Consider the following 22,581-nt stretch of genomic DNA (forward strand, 5'->3'; position numbering starts at 1 on the left):
AGGTAGGCAAGCAAATTGCTAGGAAAGGTCCCTGGATGGGGACACGCTTGGCCTGGGGGCAGCAGTAGACCCCGAGTGCCTCTGCGCTCAGAAAACTGTCATCAGACCAGTGGCCCCCTCAGGCCCTGACTGAGAAGGGAGAGGAATGGGGGGAAGTACTCCAAAGTTGGGGACCTCTTGCCAACTCTGGCTGTAATCATGAATGAGCCTCTTATCAGCAAAGATGTGGCTGGAGAACCAGCTGGTGGTAGCCCTCGGCCCCCAGCCCATAGCAAAAGCCTTCTGTCTCTGGATAACCATCGGCATCTGCCTCTGTTGCTGGGAGGCGCATTTGTCCACACTTGGATTTCTTGATTTGCAATATTATGTTTATGTACCTCCCTGTGGCTCAAGGCAACTGGCAGTAATACATTAAAACCGTAGAACACAATGGGTGAGAGAGCAAAAGCCATCGACTGCCTGTCTTTCTGCCAATGGGCTGGTTTCTGGAGTGCAGCCGCCGCCGCAGCCCTTTGGATGCATCCCCAGTCCATCTCGTGTCGTTCTCTGACCGTGTCTGTTCCTTCTCCAGGACAGTGTAGAGCACTGCATCATAGGAGTGACAATCCTGTCTCAGCTAACCAATGAAATTAATCAAGTAAGTGCTACAGCCTTCCTCATTGAAGTAAGTGTCACTTTTCTCATTCATATTGCTGTGTGCTGCTGTGTACCTGTGTGCTGATTTTGTCTGTGCAGTTGTGTGCTTTGGCGGTAAGAGATCGGCCCTGCCTCTGGAATTTAGCCTCTCCTGTCTCCTCCTCCTCCTTCTGCACCTCTCCCCAGTCCAGATACTCCAAAGGAAGTGACCCAAGGGCTGGTGGTCTGGGGGCAGATGTCACAAATAAAATCTGTCCCTTCAGTAAGCGGGGATGGGGTGGGTGTCCTCCCTGCAGCTGCTTCCTTCGGAAAATGCTTCTTAAACTCAATGGATGTGCCAGTGCAACCCTCATTTACCTACTCTGTATCTCATGGGGTCAAGATGGCAACTACTTTGATAGGGCTGGCACATGCTGCTCCTTGCCTGTGCTTCCGTAGTCCTAGCCGCCTCATGCAATGTATGTGAGGCTACATTTGGAAAGACCCTCCTGCCACTAGGAGTGAACTGGTAGCCAGAGGGGGCCGTTTGCTCTCGGCTCCCTTTTGTGACCTGCAGTGGCTGGTGCTAGAACTCTTTGCAAGTATATTGATCCGCCAGGAGCTAGAGAGCAGGCTTCAAACACGAAAGCAGTGACTCCTGCTGCCTCTCTTCCCAGCCATAGATCTTCTGGCCAGACTGGTCCAGTTCAGTCTCAAGGCATCCAGTGGATTTCTCCTCCTTTGGCAGAAAGGGCCGTGTTTCGTGCCTGTAGCTTATTAACATTAAACTTGAGTCGCTTTTGCTAACAAGCGTGCAGTTGAATAACCATAACTTGGAAGCTATAAGAGAAGCTCAGTAAAGTTGCTCAACATCATGGAAATTGATTTGGGTTCTGAGAACGTAGACTGGATCTGGCTTTCTTGTTCTGGTCTCTGAAGCTAGATGCAACTTGGAAAGATACTGAGCAGTTGATACTCAGAGGTGAAGTTCTCTTGTACAGCCTCTACTGAAATGAACAGGAGGCAGCTGAACTAGGCTTGTGCAGGAGAGCTCCCCTGCTTAAGAGGGGGATGCCATCTCACGCGGCTGGAGTGGGCGTGCCCTCTGGATTTGCTGCTTGGCCAGGCCCTGAAGAGAGCAGATGAATCTCTGCCCCTAGTCTGGTTAAAGCATCGACCACGACTCCTGTCCCTTCTGTATGTGGCATTTCCCTTCCGTTTCTACTTAAGGGCTCTGCTTGTGGTTGCCTACCTCATGATGCCCAGCAATTATTTTGTGTTACTGTTCTTTTCATATGTAGCATTTTGTTATAAATAAATAAATAACTCAAACTTGGCAAGACCAGGCTGACCTCTGCTGGTAGCCAGGTTCAAAGTGGGGGTGTGGAAGGAAGATGCTGGTGCATCTGTTGGAGGCGGGAGTGACGGCCTCATCCCACAGAGAGAGAGAGAGAGACAGCGAGCCTGCCCACCCACCCCTGGCAGGCCTGCCTGAAGTAGATCTGAATCCCTAATGCCTGGATTTTTCTCTGCAGTGCAGACAGACCGTATCTCTTTCCATGGCTTCCTCAATTAGTGCTCTAGGCTGCTACTATGGTTTCATCAGTAGTTTAATAAAAAGCTAACAGCAGTGTGGAGACCACAGTTCCAGTGTCATACAGAACCTCATCTCAGTTTAATTCACCAGCAGAACACAATATGTGGGCTGCTGTGCCATGCTGTTTGTTCTCTTTATTGGCAGGATTCCTATGACTCCTTGCCTCTCGTTCTCTCCATATAGCTGTGTGCACTAACGATGGCCCTTTCTCTCCAGGCAGACACTACGCATCCTCTGACCAAGCACAGGAAAATAGCCTCTTCATTCCGAGATTCGTCTTTGTTCGATATTTTCACACTCTCGTGCAATTTACTAAAACAGGTAAAGACAGCAGGAGGGTAGCTGGTGGCGTGCAGTGGGCCTTCTGGAACTTTGGACAACTTGCACCTCCTTACTTCCGTTGGAGTCAAATGGCTGCCTCCTGGCTGAGGGGTTTTGGGCCCTGAGATTGTCCTTCCGCAGCCTGGTATGCCAGGAAACGTGCTCCTGATTAAAAAGTGTAATCTCCTGGGCAAGAAATCTTATTTATGTATCATATTGAACTTCTCTCATAAGTCATCTGATTTTTGCGATAGAGGGGGATTGAAAAATGCAGCCAGTTAGGGAACATTATGCCTCTGTTCCCCTCATGTCCCAGCATACATGTCCCAGCCTCGAGGCTAAACCTCCTACTGACTTTTCAGCAGGTCTACTTTGGCTTGATCTGAGGGATACCCCGGGAATCCCATGCTGCCCTAAAGGAGGATGCAGAACTGGGAGTGGTCATTGTGTTGCTGATCTGGGGGCAGTGGGGCTGAGCACATGAAGCTCCAGCTGTGTGCCTATGAAGACAGCAGCTCCTGCCCCAAAGGTCAGACTCGCCAGGTGCAGAGTGAGGCTGTGGAGTGTGTCTGGTAGGAGAGCCCTGAGGAGGGGAGTCTTGCTTTCAGACCATGTTGGTATCGGGAAGCCTGTCTATTCTCTGTTGCTGGCATCCAAGGGCGTCTCCTTGAGTGGGTTATGATTCTACATGTGGCCCCTAGGCAGGACTCTGAAAATCTTTAAGAGGTGGAGGATCATGGCCCCACCCAGTTCGTTTAGTCCTGTGTTGCCTCCAAGGCAGTTTGCTCTCAGCTTCTCTTTCAGAACTTCCTTTCAACTCATCTCCCTTACTGTCTTTCCCCCTCTCTACCGTTGTTTGTCGTCTTCTCTCTCTCTCTAGATATAGATAATTCCTTTAAGACCTCTGTGTTTTCAAACTACTTCCTCCCGCCCTCCACCTCTCACCCCCCTACCCCCCGACTCCATTCTTAGTCTTTCCTCTCTTTTCCTTCCTTGGATGGAACACGCTCAGCACATGCTTCATGTGAGAGTCAGGAAGGGGAGGTTCCAACAAGGCCTCCCAAAGCTCCTCCAAGCGGCCAGCAAGCAGAGCCGGAATACCTCCCTCACAAAACACTCACCCCGCTGCTCTGCTGACAGGAGGTGTTCCAGAGCTCTCACCCCGAGAATTGGGCATTTTAAACAAAAAAACAGATTGTGCGCCCCATCAGTCAGCTGCTGGGTGGTGCTCCGAAGCTCGAGGCTGAGACACCTAGAGGAGAGGGAGGCTTAGAGCAGAGCGTGCGCCCCACTGAACAGCTGATGGGTGGCGCTCAAGGGCTTTTGCCCGTTCAGTCAGGCGTTTCTGCAGCTGGAGGGGCTCCTGGAGCTCCAGTATCGCTCCCGCCTGCCACCAGCTCTCAGATCCGAGGGCCCTGCAGCAACTCAGCACCGTGGCTTCCACCCGCTCCGCCTAGCCGAGCACGTGTCTGCTTCCTTCTGCCCACTGCCAGTGCTGATGGCCTCCACCGGCAACTCTGCGGGCACGGCCCCAGAGAAAGAAAAAGCCACCTCTTGAAAAAACACGTCAGAGAGCGCAGTATCAGGCCAGGGGGCAACAGGGACTGCCAGAACTGTGGTGACCAGGAGCGCTGCAGCTGGATCAAGCGCACAACTGGTGAGCTTGGCCCATATTGGGCCTTCTGATTCTTCTACCCTCCCCCCTCCTGGCGGACCCTCAAGGACATCTAGTCTTGCCCAACCCACTCAAATGCTGCAATCTCTTGAGCAAATGCCTTCTGATATGCCACCTGCCTGGCGCTCATGGTGTGAGGATCTGTTAGTGCATTCCTTTGAGCGCTATGATCATCTAAAATCTAAAAAGAGAATAAAGCATAGAAGTGAACAAATCACTTGGGGTCTTGTCGTCCCCATCCCCCCCACAATTTTGGGAGTATTGTTTTGGGGAGCATTTTTTGTGCTCCTGGTTTACTGTTTTCCCCTTCAAACTGCTCTGGTTTTCTCCTTGTCCTAAAAGAACTGGGTAGGGCCATGATCCTCCACCTCTTAAAGACTCTCTAATTTGCATAGTCCTGCCTAGGGGCCACGTGGAGGATCATAACCCACTCAAGGAGACTCCCTTGGATGCAGCGGCAAGAAGCAGCCTTCACGTAAGTCAACCAATGCTCCATGCATCCCTGTGGCTTGTGTTTTGATAGGCTTCAGGGAAGAACCTGAACTTGAATGATGAAAGCCAGCATGGCCTCCTCATGCAGCTCCTCAAGCTCACACATAACTGCCTGAACTTTGACTTCATTGGTACATCTACAGACGAGTCCTCCGATGATCTCTGCACGGTGCAGATCCCAACCAGCTGGAGATCAGGTGAGGGTCCTGACTGTGAAGCTTGGTCAATAAACTACATTGGGGACTGGCTGATTCATGCTCTTGCTTGGTGACAGACTTGATTCTACTGCAATCATTTATATACTGCTGTTTTTCAACAAACAAACAAATTCTCTGAGCAGTTTTACAGGGGGTGGAGGAGGGAGAAGGTGGTTCCCTGTCTCCAAAGAGCTCGCTGGCTAAAAAAGCACAGGCGAGAGGCACCCGCAGCAGTTGCCCCTGGAGGGGTGTGGCTGTTGCTGGGCTTCTCTCTCCTTGCTGCGTCCTGCTGCTTTTGGAGCTCTTGTACCTTTGAGCTGGGATAGCTTAGTCGCCAAGAGTGTGAGCAGGGAGCCAGCACGCTTCAGATGCCTCTCTCTTGAGGCAAGCTGTCCAAGCCTGTCTTGCAGGGCTCTTGTAAGGATTACTGAGAGAGCACTTGAGGCACTCGGAAGTGGCATTCCCTCTGGTGCTCCCCCCCCCCCCCCCGGTGTGAGGAATGAGTGGTGGTTTTAGGCAACGTGTGCAGACACATGCATTCAGCATGGGGCCTTCCTGATTCAGCCTGAGCAGGATCTAGAATTAACTGAGTGGACATCAAAAAACTTGAGTGTGCACACACCTCAGAGGGAGCACTGCTCAGAAGCACTACAGAAAGGATAAGCCTGTGTAGCAAGGCTGTTTAGAATGTGAGGAGATGGGGCTGTTTAAAATGCTGTGCAGGAGAAACACCACCTCATGAGAATGCCCCTCTCCTTGCTTGTGGGACGGCGGGGGACCTTAACCAGAAACAGAAACTGTACGGCCCTTTCTGTCATCCTGGTATAGCTGTAAAGAGAATTGTTCTTACATGTTACTTTTATTCAGCAGTAGCCACTGGTGGTGATGGTTGTTAACCTCCTGCCTGTAGAGTGTGTGTGTGTATGTGTTGAATTCCCTGAACCACACAAGACATCGTAAAAGAGCTAAATATTTCAGTGCTGAGTCCTCTTCTAGTGTGTGGTACCAGTTAAGATGAAATATTAATTTCCAGCTTTAGGGATTGAATCTAAAGAACTGTGATTGGAAGGGGAAACACTGCTAGCCCTGTTCCACAAATGCTTGTGCAAGAGTTTGTGCAACACTAGAACAGGCAAGCAGTGTCCTCTCTCATTTTTTTTCATCTGTGTGCAGAATGAGTTTTGTTCTGGGCGGCAGCATCAAGGCAGTGTGTGCGCACCACGTGCATTCAGAGTGGGGCCTTCCTGATTCAACCCGAGTGGGATCTAAAATTTACTGAGTGGACATCAGGAAATGTGTGAGCGCACGCCTTAGAGGGAACACTGTAGGCACGTTCTGTAGCAGTCTTCATTATTCTGATTCTGCATGCAGAAGACCATCTTTGGATCCCGTTCCACTTTTCTCATTCAGTGTTCTGTTGGCAAGACTTTCCACAAGTGTGGAAGTCTTGTCTTTCGTGGGGGAGGTGGTTGGGTTAGGAGTCTGTATTCTGTCGCTGTGAGTTGAGCTCAGGCCTGCTCAACTTAGGCCCCACCCCCAGCTGTTTCTGGACTACAATTCCCATAATCCCCAACCAAAATGGCTGATAGCCCGGAGTTGTAGGCCAACATCTGCAGGAGGGTTAAAGTTGAGCAGCCCTGGTTTAGATTGAGTAGAGGAAGAAGGGGGCTTCTTTCTGAAGGGTGACTGTGAAAGGGTTTTATTTTATGGTGAGGGGCAAGTGACTGGGGACAGGGAGCACCGTGGAGAGAGTAGGGGGATGTGAAGAGAGCTCTTGGAAGCCCTCTTCCAGTTATAGAGCAATGTATATACTTCAGCTAAAATCCAGGCATGTAAATGTCTTGTGAAGACTTGGGGAGACTGAAAATAAGCTGGTGCATCGGAGCAATGACTTTTCAGAATCCTTCACCAGTGGTAAGCCTGGTGTTCACTTAATGGGTTGCGTAGAAGCCCCTGTGCTTTTTTAATGTGCCACGTTGTAGCAGAGAGTGAAGGCCACCATCACGCTGCCCACTGAGGGTGGGTATGGCTCAGCATGACACTTATGTGGGTCTGACGTTCTGCTTGAATTCTGCACATTTCCCCACTGAACTGGAACCAGCCCACTTGTGACATCCAGTCACAGATCTCCTGCACTTTTCTTTGGCTTTAAAAGCCGTTGTGAAGGGAGTGGTCTGCGGTCTTACTGCAGAGCTCCAACTCGGAGAGTGAGGGGTGCGGCTGCCTTTAAGGCTAAAGAGGATGTTTGGGTGTCCAGCATCAGGTGAGGTAGAAGACCCTGAGTGTGGGTGCCAGGGAGACAGTTTGGGGTTCTTCTGCTCCTTGCATGAGCCCTGCTCTGTGCCGAGGCCCTGAGGTCGCCGTAAGTGTTGGGCTGGGCCCTGTCACCAGAGTGGTGGCTGGAATGTGATCACTCGGGTGTCCTCTGTTATGTGTTGTGTTTTCTTTCTCTTCCAGCATTTTTAGATTCCTCAACCTTGCAGTTGTTTTTTGATCTGTACCATTCCATCCCTCCTACATTTTCGCCTCTGGTGAGTACAGCATTCCAGACTATCAGACATGGGAGTGCAGCAGTAAAACTGCTCTTGGGGAAGGCTCAGTGGACGGGTTTGATCGCCCTGTTGGGAGGGCAGGAAGCCCTGCATAAGGTTGGCTGGCTGGCTGCTAGTTCCCACTCTTGTCCTCCTGCAGCAGTGTGTGCCTCCACCTGCATTTACGGTCTTGTGCTCTGTGTTGTTCCAGTGCATTCATGGGTCTCCATTCCTTCTGCCGCCTCTAGGTTTTATCGTGTCTGGTGCAAATCGCTTCTGTCCGTAGGTCCCTATTTAACAATGCCGAGAGAGCAAAGTTCCTGTCCCATCTTGTTGATGGTGTCAAGCGAATACTGGAAAACCCCCAGGTGAGTCCATCAAAGTTCGGTCATTCCAGCAAACATCCCTTGTGGATGCTCTGATGCCAAGCCTGGGCATGTTGCATCCCGGCAATAAGGAAGAGCAGCTGCAAAGCCCAAGGACCTGTGTATCAAGGGAAACTCTGTGGCATGTCCAGTGCCAAGTATCAGCCTGGCAACAGTGGGAAGGGTAGAACGCAGTGGTCTGTCTGTCAGGTGAAATTAAGGAAAGGAAACAGGAAGCTGCCTTCTACCACGTCAGACTCTTGATCCATCTCGCTCAGTGCTGTCTGCGCTGACTGGCAGTGGCTCCCCAGGGCTTAAGGCTCAGAGGTCTCTCTCAGCCCTGCCTGGAGATGACCTTCCGCTCTCAGAGCATGTGCACCATTAAACGGTGGCCCCCCAAGGATTCTGGAAATGTCCCAGAACGGAGGTTTCTACGCATAGTACCCTGCTCTTCGTAATGAGTACAGCAAACCACAGATGCAGGTTGTGGAAGTCGAGCTTTGGCAAAGCACCAAACCAACCCCCCAAGGCTGACATCTGCAGCCTGTATAAATGTGCATCTTATTCATTTAGCATGTGATTCTGCTGGATATAGAAAGGGGCAAAGAGGTGTGCAGAGCACTGTTGCCCCAAAGATGTGCCTTGGGAATCCGGCTTGGTCCCCTTCTGTCTTGACAGATGATGTCTTCCAGTGCTGTCCGCGCACTGGAAGCCCACATTTCTGGGCGCATTACATGTTGAGGGGAGTTGCTAGGCTGCCTCTGATGGTAATGGGAACTGCTCCTCCTTCCTTGAGAGGAGAGGACAAGACCACTGCAGCAGGGCAGAGGTTTCGGTTGTCAAAAGTGGATGTGTGGAAGTGTGGCGCCTGTGCTCAGTGTGGCCTCGTAAAAGGCTGACCCTGGCTGTTGACTGCTCTCACCTTGGAGTTGCACTGCATGCCACAGCTAATGAGAGGAGCAGTCCATGCCCCAGTGTGTGTCAGGGAGAGATTTTTTCTGCTGTTCCATACCGAGAACTGCCAAGCAGTTTACAGGAGGAGATCTCTGCTTTGGGGCCCAAGGACTGCTGGTTCCAGGGCTCTGGACGATGCAGGGCACAGTGGCCTGACTGCATCTTCTCTTGTTTCCTCCTCAGAGTCTGTCGGACCCAAACAACTACCATGAGTTCTGTCGCCTGCTGGCTCGGCTGAAAAGCAATTACCAACTGGGGGAGCTGGTGAAAGTGGAGAACTACCCCGAGGTCATCCGCCTCATCGCAAACTTCACAGTGACCAGCTTGCAGGTGGGAACACTGTGGTTGGAAGCGGCACGTTTTTCCACATGGGGGCAGCACCGATCACACTGCATGGCTTGACTTAGTTGTTTTTAGCCCCTACTGCTGTGGATCTTTATATGTCACTTTTCAACAAAAATACTCAGAAGTGGCTTACTTATGAAATAACAATAATAATGTCGTAGTAGTTGTACCACCACCGTAACACCGACAAAGATGTTGTCTTGTTCCTAAAGGGGTCTCAGTCTGAAAAGAAGCATCAGCCACCCCTGGGAGGATACTGTGCTGGGGTTGGGTAGGGCCAGTGACCCGGGGGACTGGAGGGAGACAGACTTGTGTAAGGGAGGGGACAGACTTTCTGTTGGCGCCCCTGGGCTTTGGGAAGTGCCCTCTCCCAACGTGGCTATCACTGGCAAAGAATCCTGTTCCCAAACACCTGCACTTTGCTTTGCAAAACGAAGTGAGATTGGAATAGCTTCGTTGGTTGCATTCAGATGCTCAAACCTGTCAAAAACCAGGAAGGAAGTTAAAAGCCTCAAAGGTGGCCAGGTCTTCCCCTGTGGAGGCTGCTTGAACAGTTCCCACTTTGCTGGCCACAGCACCTGTGCAAAGGCCAGCAGGGTGCTGGTGGTGCTCAGCTTCCTCCCCTTTGCTCCTGCAGCACTGGGAATTTGCGCCGAACAGCGTCCACTATCTCCTGAGTCTGTGGCAACGGCTGGCAGCCTCCGTTCCGTACGTCAAAGCCACAGAGCCACACATGCTGGAGACATACACACCTGAAGTCACCAAAGCTTACATCACCTCCAGGCTGGAATCTGTGCACATCATCCTGAGGTAAAGAACCCAAGAGCCGGTTTTGCTGTCTTTGCAAGTACCACCACAGGGAGCTCTGCCAGAGGGCTCTGACACTTCCTGCCCCACTGTTTTCTGCTGCAGCCACAAGCCCACAGGAAACAGGAGGGTGTGTGACTTGAGGGCACCACTCGGGAGCTCTCCATTGTGAGGCTTGGGGGAAGATGGCAGAGAGAAGCCCTCCCTCCCTCCCTCCCTGGGACACGAATTCCATTTAATCTGCCACGAGCAACAGGTTCCACCTGTTTCATGTGTAGGGACGGTTTGGAAGATCCTCTGGATGACACAGGCCTGGTGCAGCAGCAACTGGACCAGCTGTCCACCATCGGGCGCTGTGAATACGAGAAGACGTGTGCTCTCCTGGTGCAGCTGTTTGACCAGTCAGCCCAGTCCTACCAGGAGCTCTTGCAAAGTGCGACAGCCATTGCTGTGGATGTGGCCGTGCAGGAGGGTGAGTGCCCCCTCCCCGTGCGGCAGCAACACTCCATCCCACCCCCCTCTGTCACGGTGCGGGTGGGGGAATGACACGCTGGTCCAGAGGGCGTCAGGAGCGAGGCCCCATGGGCCCTCTCTGCTGTGGTATTAACTTGCTCTTAGGGACCTTTGAGGTTTCAGGCCTTCCACGTTTTGTATTTGGGTTTTCTGTTTGTGAGGCTGTTTTGACCAAATGGGCGGGCGAAATGGGATAGAAACAGTTTGCCTCCAGAAGCCAGGCACAGAAGGTAGTTCTGGAGCAGGGGGCGTGGAGGGAAGGGCCCCCCTTTGTATCTGCTCACGTAGCGACGGGTGTTGGGAATGGAGCGATGACAGCAGTGAAGAGGGCCGGGGAGGGGGTGTTGCTGGCAAGCTTCGCTTACACTTGGAGAAAGACCCGAGGAAGAGGGAGACACGAGTAAGAACCTGTTGGATGCTGGCTGAGGCCAGGTCAAAGGAGTCAAAGGGAAAGAGGAAGAAGTTGGCTCAGATGGCAGATTCCGTTTGAGCCTTGGAAGACTGGAAGTACCTACGTTCCACAGTGCAAGAGGTTGCCCAGGAAAGGTCTGGGATCTCGTGGCCGATAAGGAGACTGGCTGAGAAACCTCTTCCAGGGCAGCTGGCAACGCCCGGGTCTCCTTTCCCTTGGAAGAATTTCCCCACACTGCTGGGATGACCTTGGTCTTGTCTTCACAGTGAGACACATCTGCCACTTGGGACTAAATAGAGCCTCACTTCTCATTTTAGGACGCCTGACGTGGCTTGTCTACATCATTGGGGCTGTGATCGGTGGCCGGGTCTCCTTCGCCAGCACCGATGAGCAGGACGCCATGGACGGCGAGCTGGTCTGTCGGTAGGAGCTGCTGCATTCCCCTGCATTCGGGGTGGGGGGGGGGCGGGGGGCGGGCTGGCTAGCTACAGCAGCACCCCACAGGCACCCAGGCAGCCACACCCCCTTTCTCTTCAGGAGGAAAGGGCTGCCTTGGAGGCGGCGGGGAGGCATCTGGAAAGGTGGCTGGAGCTCCTGCCTTGGGTGGGTGACTCAGTTGCTCTTTCTCTTGGTGCTCCAGGGCTGCGTGTTCCACGCTTGGTGGGTTCCACATCCTGAGAGACTAGTTTACACTTCCAGTTTAAAAGGCCAAGCCGGTTTCTGGCCTTCATGATGGTGAAACTGATCCTAGGAAGTGTGTCCCAGTGTGTGGGCAAGTCTTAGAAGTGGGAGTGGAACCTCTTCTTGTCCCGTCTCCATGACTAGTAGAAGCAGAACTGTCTGTGCAAAAGTACAGGGTTTGCACAGGACTTGCGGGCTGCAGAATCCAAAAGCTCCTCAGTTTAGAGTTTTTGTCCTTGTAATTTAACAGAGCCTTGATTATCCTGTTCAGGATAATCAACTGGAAGCCAAATGGGTAGAGGCTGTGGGGTGTGTGAAGCCAAACTGCAGCCCCACAACTGCTCTCTTACTTGGGGATTCATTTTGCCAAGCCCAAGTTGTGTGTTCCAAGATAACTGAGAGGATATCTCCCATTCTCCCACCACCACCACCACGGGAATGCAGTGGGTAAGAAGCCTCCTTTCCCTGATAGCTTGGAGGACTTCGCCACACACCTCCCAAGTCTCCCTCAGTGAGGGTCTCTGCAGCCCTCCTTGGCTCAGTCGCTTGTCACATTCTGGGCAGGGTCCTGAGCCTGCCAAAAGGCAGCCAGCCCTCTGGGAGTCTGGCCAGGCACCCCTCTGCCCTTTGACAAGCCACCTCCTTGCGCACTGTTGGCTGGGGAGGCCGCTGTCAGGAGTGGTGGGCTCACCCAGGGGCGTGAGAACGGCGACTCTCCCACTCTTGCTGGATTAGTAGTGCAACCAGTCTTGGCTCACTTGTGGTCCCAACAGCGGCCTGAGCAACCCAGGTTTGCCAGTCTTGGGCTAGAGGGGAGCCCAGAGTGACGCAGGGCCCTCCAGGCGCAACTCGGCAGTGGCCCCAGACGTTCCTAGCTGGCTCCCGGCCTGCCAGGCGTCTTGGTTGGCTGAGCAGCCTCTGCAGCGTCTCTGGCCTTGGCCTGGTGTGGAAAGGCAGGAGGCTTCCCTGCACTCAGCCCTCGGGGCAGGCTCCGCACGTGCTGTTGGCTTCCCAGGGACACTCCCTCCCTGCGTGGCAGGAGAGGGAGGCCAGTGCTCCCCAAGGGCAGAGGCGGCCTGGGACTGCTCGGCCTCCGTGAGGGGCTGCTCAGCCTCTGATCCCCTCGGCTTGTTGCACCTCCCCCCACCCCAGGGTCCTCCAGCTCATGAACCTGACAGACTCCCGGCTGGCTCAGGCAGGCAACGAGAAGCTGGAGCTGGCCATGCTGAGCTTCTTCGAGCAGTTCCGCAAGATCTACATTGGCGACCAGGTGCAGAAGTCCTCGAAGGTAAAAGGCTGCCTCCTCCGCACTGCCGAAATCCTGTCCGGCTTTCGGGCAAGATGGCCCTCTTGCTCTCGTGCCAGCCATCAGCCCGCCCTCTGCTTCTGCTTTTTTGTGACTTCCTGGCTGTTGGAACTTGAGCACGGCGACTCGTGGCTGCCAGGCAGAAGGAGAGGGGCCGCAGGCTGCCACCTTGTGTGGTTGCCGTGTTGAAGGTGACCTCTCTCGAGGCAGGTTCCTTGAAGCGCACCCTCGGTTGCAGTGCCAATGCAAGGGCATACAAAGCTGCAGCGTACGGAGTCAGTCCATGGGTACGATGAGCTGAGTATTGTCTTCACTGGCCAGCAGAGTCTGCCTAGGCCAGGGCTGCCAAATCTGGCTGCTCAGCCCCCTTACCCCGTCAGTAGCCAATCGTCAGGGATGCTGGGAGTTGTAGTCCAACATCTGCAGGAGGGAGGGCTTTCAGGCAAGGGGCTTCTGCGTGCCAAAATCTGCTCTGCCGTGGAGTTGTAGGAGACCAAGGCGGCAGGAGGAGGGCTGTGCTCCAGGAGAGCGAGCCAGCAGGCCAAGTGGGGTGTGGGAGCTGGAGCCCCAGTGCTTCGGCTAAGCAAGCAGGGTCCACAGCAGGTGCCCCAGGAAGAGCCTGCTTCTTCCTGCACAGGACAGTGGACGTTTCCTCCCGGTTTCTATCCCCTTGCAGGAACCCTTGCACATTCCACTAAAACTCCTAAGCTTGGCTCTGATTTCCCTCTTCTAGCTGTATCGTCGGCTTTCGGAGGTCCTGGGGCTGAACGACGAGACCATGGTTCTGAGCGTCTTCATAGGGAAAATGTAAGTGTCCCTGCTTGCTGCCACCTGAGCTCCTCCGGAAAGCCTCTGCCTCCCAAGAGAGCACCACTCAGACCCAGGAGGAACCCCTCTTGGCTTTGGGCTGCACGCTTAGCTCCTGGGCTCTGCAGGCAACGCCTGCTCATGGCTGCAGAAGCCTTGGCGTAAAAGATGCTGCTTTGCCCTGCGCGTTGGGTTGGAAACTGGCCAGGCAGCTGCTCAGGCAGCAGGGCAAGGAGGGCCCTGCTGGCAGCAGCCTCCCTTCCTGGAGTCGAGGCTCGGGCTGAACAGGCCAGGAGCTCCTGAGAGGCTCTGGGGCAAGTCCCTCTTGCAGTGCCAGGGCTCCGCTGGCCTCCACGCCAGCCAACCAGCCCTCACATCTTGAGGTCCAGGCATGCCTCTTGGCTCCCCAAGAGCTGCTGGACCTCTTCTGCAGTGGAAGGTGCAGGCGGCAAAGGGCGGAGGTGCGTGGGGTCACTGCCGCAGGATTCTCTTGCCCTTGCTGCAGAAATCGGCCCTGCAGTGCCACAGCATTCCAAGGGCCTGAGTTTGGGCCAGGGTAGCTTTGGGACCAAAGTAGTGAAGATTATCTGAAGGATAATTTTCTAGCCAACCAAATGTAAGTACAGTCACTTTCTGCTGGTATTTTGTGGCTTGTGTCGTCTGTGACTCTGGGGGAGGATGGAAAGCGGTTCCTCGGATCTAAGCCCGTGTCGTCTTCTCCTTGTAGCATCACCAACTTGAAATACTGGGGCCAGTGTGAACCCATCACTTCCAAGACGCTGCAGCTCCTCAATGATCTCTCAATCGGATATCCTTTTCAGGAGGCTTCCCTGGGTTGGGGCCGCGTCCGCCTGGCTGTGCCAAGGGCCTGCTGGGCAGAGTCAGGCCTCTTCGCCCCGATGCCCATCCATGCCCGCTACACCGTTACCAGCCTGTTGCCTTCAGATCTTGGTCTGGGAAATGGGAAACGGGCACCTTCTGTCCTGACCGCTGCAAATGCGAGGCTATTGTGTGGTTGCTTTCAGAGCTTTGTCTAGTTTCACAAGTTGGTACTAGGGGTATTGAAGACTGCAGTCTAAATTGGTACAAGCATCCGTGGTCTCAGTGGACTTTGTGTTAGTAAGATAAAGAGGAGTTGGGGCTGAAGCCTGCCACAGCAGTGGGAGAGCAAACAATGGAGCCAAAGCTGCCTAGGCCCACTTGCTGCCCCGAATGGCTGGGATGGGCCAGCCCAGCTCAGTCCTGACTAGAAGCAGGAGGGCCTTGCAGAGCAAATGCCTCGAGTGGACTTTTGCCTTTGCAAGCCAGGCTGCAGGAGGAGGGTGAGGAATCCCTGCCAGGGTCACTGACCGACCTGACTAGGGTCCCAGTCACACACACCACGACGATGGGTCCATTGACCATGTCTTGGCAGCCGGGTGGGGGGTCTACGTGTCGCCCACGGTGTCCAGCTGGGGCCTGGGAAGTTTCCAAGGAGCTGCGGCCATTCTGTTTTTAGAAAGCAGCCCTTCTCTTGCCTTCTCCTCCCCACCCACCAGCACTTCTAGCAGGCTAGCCACTGAGTGGACCACTCTGCTGTTTCCTTAACACTGTTCCTACATACAGCAGTGTCCGGAAACTGGTGAAACTGAGCGCCGTGCAGTTCATGCTGAACAATCACACGGTAAGTTGTCTCCATCGTCGTCTTCTTGGAGCCTTGACTCTAGAAGGGAGGGCCGATCTGCAGTCACAGGGCCAGAGTTCTCGGTGGTGCTTCTGTACAAGGAACGGTGTCAACGGGGGGGTGTCCTCCTACCAAACAGCTGTGCTGAGTGCTGGCAGCTGGTGTCTCCTCTGAAGATTTCCGGCTTGAACTGAGCTCAGAGCCAGGCCAAGGGTAGACGTGCAAGGCAGCCACTTGGGGCGCAGCGCACAGGGGAGCACGGCAAGGGTTGCCCCATTCATGGGAGGGAAGGCCTGGATACAGTTATCGGGGAGGGTGGGGGGTACAAATGCAAACTGTCGAGAACTTCCTTTTTTGCATTGGAATGAGTGCTTGACTGTGGAGTTTGGTGGTGGTTGGGCATGTTTTTCCCTGTAGTGTTCTTTGCCCAGCAGAAGGTGAGGGATGCCTATAGTTGTGGGAGCAGTAGCTGTGGGTGGAGCTTCTGCAAAGCTTTCTCTTTTGTGTTGTAACAATAAAGGACACTTGTGTGTTGAGGCCTCTTGTACCTGACATTTCTTCCTGTTGGCTAAGAGGGGCCCTCACAAGACTCCATCAGGCCGAGAAGTGGGACCCAAGAATGCTGCTAGAGAAAGCGGGGCTCTCTGTCCAGATACGTCGCAGCTAAACCCAGAGACCCACCACCCCCCTCACTACCTCTAGGGATGGTCCAGAAAGGAGGGGGTGGGAATTACTGGGCCATAGAGAGCCCAAGGAGCCAGTAAGCAGCACTGGGCCAGAGAAAGGGTCCGAATATGGAACTTCTAAGCACTGGAAGCACATAGCTGCAATGCCTGGAGAGAAGCATTGGGGAAATGGGTCAGATTCATTAAAGCAGCCCTCCCACTCTAGTTCCTGGACATGTTCTATCCAGGACAACACTTTCCCTACATCCTGGACAGGCTGTTTGATTCCTGGACTGCCCAGGCCAATCCTAGACATGTGGCAACCCTAAGCTCAACAAATGACTTTTCTGACTCAAGTGTTGCTTTATCTCAACATTTTTAATATCAGAAAATGCCTCCCTCCGTGGCATCTAGTCACAGGCATTAAAGTGAAGGCTCAAATGATGCTTCTAGTCACAGGCATTAAAGTGAAGGCTCAAAGCCTTTCATTGGACAGCACCTCACAGATATTTGTTGATGTGGGAGCAGGTGGGGTTACCGGAACCATTACGAAAGGCAGATAGACATTGCTACAGTGTGAAACAAAAATCCTGCCCTCTTTTCAGCAGTAATGCACTAATCCTACAGCCTGAAATATACGCATGATCTGACTGCTTCTCAAGAAAGCTGTGAATAGATTGTTCACAGCAGGAAGGGATAGCAAGACCCTGTTGTAGACAGGACTGGTTCTCATGATCACCCAAAAGTAAATCAGGTGGAAACCAGGGGTTCCCAGAAAGTGCACCTTCTTAGCTGGCATGTCATCTGAACCTCGGGTTTCCACACCGGCTCCCAACTTTTGTGCAACTTTCACCTGAGATTCTCCTCCCTACTTCAGACGTTGGTGACAGGTTGGGTGGAGAATCTTGGAAAAAGTCAGGAACCAGTGTGGGAACCAGTTTTGAGAGCTAAAATTGTGTACTTCTTCATGCTTTCATTCCAGACATGGCCTAAGGCACACAAATGCCTTGTCCTGGCTCTCTCTCTGCTGTCCCTCGTTGCTTTTCACACTCTGCTCCTCGACTGCAGGATTTCCCTGCGCTTGTGCCCAGCAGTCGCAGAAGGTCTGTGGCCCCTCCCCCCACCGGGCAGTGCTCTCTTAGCCCCCACAGTCATGGGGCCTTGGCTCCCTTGTGGTTCCAGCCTATCTGTTGCCCTCTTGGACCTGAGCCATCAAAGCATCACTAAATGATATTGGAAAATAGGTACAGCAGGCAGAGAAAGCAGTTTCTCCCTTGCTGTCTGGCGAGTAAACAACCGTGTGTGTGTGTGTGTGTGTGTGTGTATAGCAACACCCACCCACCCCCCATTTCTTGTAGGGAAGGGTGTGCCTCCTGTCAGGGGTAGAGAGCCCTGTGTGTGGAGCAGAGGGTAGGACCTTAGTACACAGTGGGGCAGGTGAGGGTGCTGAGACTATTGCCTCCGTGAGGTGCAAGCAGTGCCTGTATCCTGGGGGTGTGAGAGCAGCAGGGGGTCCCAGCGTGGGGTCCCAGCGTGGGGTCCCAGCTGTCGTTGGGCTACAGCTCCCAGCATCCCCTTCCCCAAAGTGGCCGGAGACGAAGGGTGTTGCAGTCCCACGTCATCTGGGACCCCGCTGTGTCAGAGGATTAGCCAGGCCTCGGAGAGCGGCTCGCTGCTGACTCCCATTCTGTTTCCGGGACACAAACGGCCGCGGTAGTTGTTGTGTTATTGGTCCTCCTTCCAGCTCTCTGAGAGAGACTGAGCTTCCATGGCTCCAGGAGTGGGGGCTGGGTCTGATTCCGTTTCCTCCGGCCCACCACACTTGGGAGTCCAACTCCAGGCTCCTCCCAGCTGGGTCTCTGGTGTGCGTGACTCCGGGAGCGCCCTTGACTGCCCAGTCTTGGTGGCTGATATTTCAGAAAAGCCAAGGAGGATTCCTTCTCTGTCATGTCACCTGGCTTATGCACCGGATGACTCTTCAGTTATACACACTTTAATTGTTGATGAGACATAAACTACATTTCAAGAATTTCTAAAGCGTATCTAAAACGTGGCACTTGCATATAAAGGTGAGTGGTAGTTCTGCACATTATAAATATTGGTTGCCCTGGCAACCAGAAGCAAAGACACATGAAAGTCGGCATTCTCCAAATTCTGTGTCAGGTGCTAAAGTTTAGGCAAGATGCCTCACCTGGGGTGAGAGTGAACATCTACCTGCCCGTGTGAGAGATTCTGGGCCTCCGGACTCTGTTCATCCCCTTTCCAGGTCTTTCCAGTTCTCCCCCTCCCTTTGACCGACTGCTCCTCATTAACCTGACTTTTGTTGTTTGGCAGAGTGAGCACTTTTCCTTCTTGGGTATTAACAATCAGTCCAACCTGAGTGACATGAGATGTCGGACAACCTTCTACACTGCACTTGGGCGCCTCCTTATGGTGGACCTAGGTACGGCATTCTCTTCTTACGGATCTCTTAAGGTTTTCGTCACTCGGAATGCGTGTGGGGTGGGGGAGTGGGCAGGTCAACCGGTCAGTTCTCTGTAAGGTGGGCGAATCTGCTAGAGGACCAAGACAGGAGAAGGATCAGCCCCGTGGCTCTGAACACTGCCTGTTGGTCTTTCTCTGCTGCTGCTGCTGCTGCTGCTGATGGCCCCCAGTTTATGGCGTGCTTTGCAGGGCACAGGGCTGTAGAAGACCTAACGGCCCTTCACGCCTCTCTTCCAGGGGAGGATGAGGATCAGTACGAGCAGTTCATGCTGCCCCTCACGGCCGCCTTTGAGACTGTGGCACAGATGTTCAGCACCAACACCTTCAATGAACAAGAGGCAAAAGTAAGGAGGGGCCCAGCTTTCACCCCAGTGCTGTTCTCGCCCCCTCCCAAAAGTCTTGGCATTGCTTAGAATGCACTCCAGCTCACCCCTCCGGGGACCCTTCCACACCACAGCAGTCCTAAGCGCCCACAGCCTGGGACAGAGATTCTACACAGAGAGGGGTGGGGATTGGGACGGGGGGGCATCGGTGCTCTCCAGGGTGTCTTGCTCACCAGGGACTGACAAGACCGTCTCTTGGCCCTCTGTGGTGCTTGGGCTCTTCCCAGTTTGAGGCAGGAGAGCGGCCTCTTCTGGGCACAGACCCCACTGCCCTGGCTTTGGGCAGTGGCGGTGCGGATTACCCGCCTCTGCAGGACTCTGTGTCTTCCAGCAGAGCAGGGAGTGGGGCGCCTTCCTCCTAACTCGCCTCTCTCTCCCTCCCTGCATGCAGAGAACGCTGGTGGGCCTGGTGAGAGACCTGAGAGGAATCGCCTTTGCCTTCAACGCCAAGACCAGCTTCATGATGCTCTTCGAGTGGATGTATCCTGAGCTGCTCCTGCCTGCTCTCCCTCCTGCCCCAGCCCCCAAACCATCAGGAGCTGAGCCTGGAGGCTGCTGCTTGAGCCCCAGAGGCGCCCAGCTGTGTGGCCTCCACCTCCCTGGCCTTGCTTCCACTCATGACGGGATTCTGCCCACTCCTTGGGCACAGAGTCCTCTGCCAACTTGGTCCTTCCCAGCGGCGAGGGGTGTGTGCGCACACTTGCTTGCTCAAGGGTTACCTGTTGGCTCCCTCCTGCCCTGACTACTGGGGGCCTTGCACACTGCTAGTAATCAAAAAAGAGAACTGATGTAAAACTGCAGAATAGTTGTTCCCTTAAACAAAAGTACCCGTTCCATCTGTCTGCTGAATAGAGTTACTGTATTGAAACTCATATAAAACGTGACAAACACAATAACATGTAACAGCCTAAGTGAACCAGCTTGTAGAGACCTGATCAACAGAACTGATGAATGGTTGTATATAACCACATGGAAATGCAAAAAACAATGACCAATTCTGTTAACAAACTAACATGTACTACAACAGTGTTTACAATATGCACAAATAAACCACAAAATTGAAAATAAACAAATCCTGTAAGTATTACAACAAGTTTTGTTCTAAAGGATTTGTTTTCTGCAATTCAAAGGTTTACTTTTGCAAATAGAAACAGTATCTATACATGTATGATTCTTACAGGATTTGTTTCTTTTCAATTTTGTGGTTTATTTGTGCATATTATAAACATTGTTGTATTACATGTTAGTTTGTTTACAGAATTGGTCATTGTTTTTTGCATTTCCATGTGGTTATATACAACCATTCATCAGTTCTGTTGATCAGGTCTCTACAAGCTGGTTCACTTAGGTTGTTACATGTTGTTGTGTTTGTCACGTTTTATATGAGTTTTAATACAGTAACTCTATTCAGCAGTCAGATGGAACGGGTACTTTTGTTAATGGGAACAACTTTATTTTGCAGTTGTACATCAGTTCTCTTTTTTGATTACTAGCAGTGTGCACGTTATTTTTGGTTTCCTGGCTTGTTGTGCAGGCACCCCGTTTGTTTTGCTGACTGCTGGGGGGCTGCATCGCTGGGCTTTCTCCGTTCTGCACATCTTGTCCAAGCCAGCTGGAATATATGTTCTCCCATTCGAATCTAGCTTCGAGGGGGAAGAGATCCTGTGGCTCCTCTTCCTCTAGGTTGATTATTTGCAACTGAAGCGGACACACTTGGGAGTCTGCAATGAGAAGCCATGTATTGTCCGTGGCTGTTCTTTCCTTAACAGAGGCAGCCAAAGAAAGCTGCCCCGGGTGGGAAACCTCACATTTGGGGAGGGGTCCTGGTGGCGGCAGCAATGTGGCTCCTTAGCTTCTGCCCGACAGCTACCCGTCCTACATGCCCATCCTGCAGAGGGCGGTGGAGCTGTGGTACCATGACCCAGCCTGCACCACCCCGGTGCTGAAGCTGATGGCTGAGCTGGTGCACAACAGGTAGGAGAGGGCAGGCCTGTTCAGCCACCGTTTCCGTGTGAATTTTGTGCAGAGGGAATGGAGTCGCCTCGGAGGGCTAGAAGCCTGCCAGCCTCCCTTGGGAAACCCCGGGCAGTGTATTCAGGGCAAACTCGGCAAAGAGGCACCTCTTAACGTGGTGATTCTCCTTTTTTGAGCAGGGGAGAGTAACAGGTCCTATCCACCCCCAGCACAGGACCTCCAGTGACTGTTGCTGGTGTCTCTCTTACGTTTCTTTTTAGGTTGTGAGCCCTTTGGGGACAGGGAGCCATCTGATTTATTTATTATCTCTCTGTGTAAACCGCCCTGAGCCATTTTTGGAAGGGCGGCATAGAAATTGAATGAATGAATGAACCAAAAAGGAGGACTCTTCAGACACTACACAGAGCTCGGATGGGGTGGCTGCTCAGCTTGGGCGGCTTTGAAATGACAGGATCGATCTATGGGAGACTATAGTATCAATGGCACGGAGCTAGGATCCTGAGCAGAACGCCGGTGGCGCCAGGGGCAGGGCTGCCTCTGGATAGCAGCTGCCAGCAGCAGGGGCAAGTCCACGGCCCTCCCTGGCATCTAGCCAAACGGGAGGGGTTCTTGGTCCACTCCATGAAGAGCCGAGGCAGCTGGGTCTGTTCTGGGGGCCGGCCCTGTAGGCTGGGGTGTTGGGGGCCTCCCAGTGCCTCCCCCACACTCTTGCCCTACAGGCTGAGGGTGCCGGCTGTAGTTTCCCTCTGGCCTCTGCTGAGACACGGCTTCCTTGCCTGCCTGCTTGCTTTCAGATCCCAGAGGCTGCAGTTTGACGTCTCCTCGCCCAACGGCATCCTGCTTTTCCGGGAGACAAGTAAAATGATCACGACCTACGGTGAGCATCGAGCGGGGAAAGGCACAGCCATTGTGCTTGCTCTGCTGGGTTGGGTTGCCCGCCTCGTGGCTGGGGTGGCCTGAAGGGGATCTGCTAGTTTCTGCCACCTCGGCAAGAGCAGCCAGCCACTGCCCTGTGGGCGCTGAATGAAGCAGGGCTGGCGCTCCCAAGTGGGCAGCTGGGGAGAGCAGCTGAGCCAGGGGCAACTGGACACCTGCTTGCTCTGCAGAGCTTTGACACCCTGCCCTCATGTCCTCTCCTTGCCCTGCCTTGGCTGAAGAGCTGGTCTGGAGGCAGCAAGCATGACTGGTCCCCTTTGCTAAGCAGGGTCTGCCCTGGTTGCATTTGAATGGGAGACCACATGTATGAGCACTGGAAGATCTTCCCCCCACAGGGGATGATGGGGCCGCTCTGGGAAGCGCAGAAGGTTCCCAGTTCCCTCCCTGGCGGCATCTCCAAGACAGGGCTGAGAGAGACTCCTGCCTGCAACCTTGGAGGAGCCACTGTCAGTCTGTGAAGACAATACTGAGCTAGATAGACCAATGGTCTGATTCAGTATATGGCAGCTGCCCATGTTCTTATTAAACCTGTGCTGGGCTATTCCATGGTTTTTCACAGCTTTAGAGTATTTCACAGTAGCCCAGATGGTCATAGTGTAAACTTGCTACTTTTTTCTTGTAATAAGAATAGCCAAAGCGAGAACACTAAAATAATAGTGTGTCTCTGTGTATAAATATGCAAAACTGTCATCCGCTTCTTCCACTTTGTACATGCAGGGATTGTAGCCTCAGAGCTCTGCTCTTCTTCTGAAGCAAAGGCAAGGAGAGCTGGTCTTGTGGTAGCGAGCATGACTTGTCCCCTTAGCTAAACAGGGTCTGCTGTGGTTGCATAGGAATGGGAGACTTGAAGTGTGAGCA

General features: G+C 53.3%; 1 protein-coding gene across 3 annotated transcripts in view; it reads left to right on the top strand.

Annotated features, from left to right (window-relative positions):
- XPO7 (exportin 7) overlaps positions 1-22,581 on the top strand; it is a 50,485-nt gene that overhangs the window by 21,198 nt on the left and 6,706 nt on the right. For all 3 annotated transcript variants that reach the window (XR_008311003.1, XM_053269342.1, XM_053269344.1), the window contains 18 exons: positions 572-637; positions 2,429-2,533; positions 4,732-4,897; positions 7,355-7,428; positions 7,677-7,796; positions 8,931-9,077; positions 9,730-9,902; positions 10,178-10,371; positions 11,142-11,247; positions 12,658-12,793; positions 13,545-13,618; positions 14,346-14,426; positions 15,218-15,281; positions 18,281-18,389; positions 18,668-18,774; positions 19,205-19,293; positions 20,680-20,787; positions 21,582-21,664. Coding sequence is in view for 2 of the 3 variants with exons in the window: in XM_053269342.1 (XP_053125317.1) it covers positions 572-637; positions 2,429-2,533; positions 4,732-4,897; positions 7,355-7,428; positions 7,677-7,796; positions 8,931-9,077; positions 9,730-9,902; positions 10,178-10,371; positions 11,142-11,247; positions 12,658-12,793; positions 13,545-13,618; positions 14,346-14,426; positions 15,218-15,281; positions 18,281-18,389; positions 18,668-18,774; positions 19,205-19,293; positions 20,680-20,787; positions 21,582-21,664 (2,002 nt within the window). In the remaining variant the exon portion in view is untranslated. The remainder of the gene's footprint in view (positions 1-571; positions 638-2,428; positions 2,534-4,731; positions 4,898-7,354; positions 7,429-7,676; positions 7,797-8,930; positions 9,078-9,729; positions 9,903-10,177; positions 10,372-11,141; positions 11,248-12,657; positions 12,794-13,544; positions 13,619-14,345; positions 14,427-15,217; positions 15,282-18,280; positions 18,390-18,667; positions 18,775-19,204; positions 19,294-20,679; positions 20,788-21,581; positions 21,665-22,581) is intronic.

Source organism: Hemicordylus capensis, chromosome 8, assembly GCF_027244095.1.
Source record: "Hemicordylus capensis ecotype Gifberg chromosome 8, rHemCap1.1.pri, whole genome shotgun sequence".
NCBI lineage: Eukaryota > Metazoa > Chordata > Lepidosauria > Squamata > Cordylidae > Hemicordylus > Hemicordylus capensis.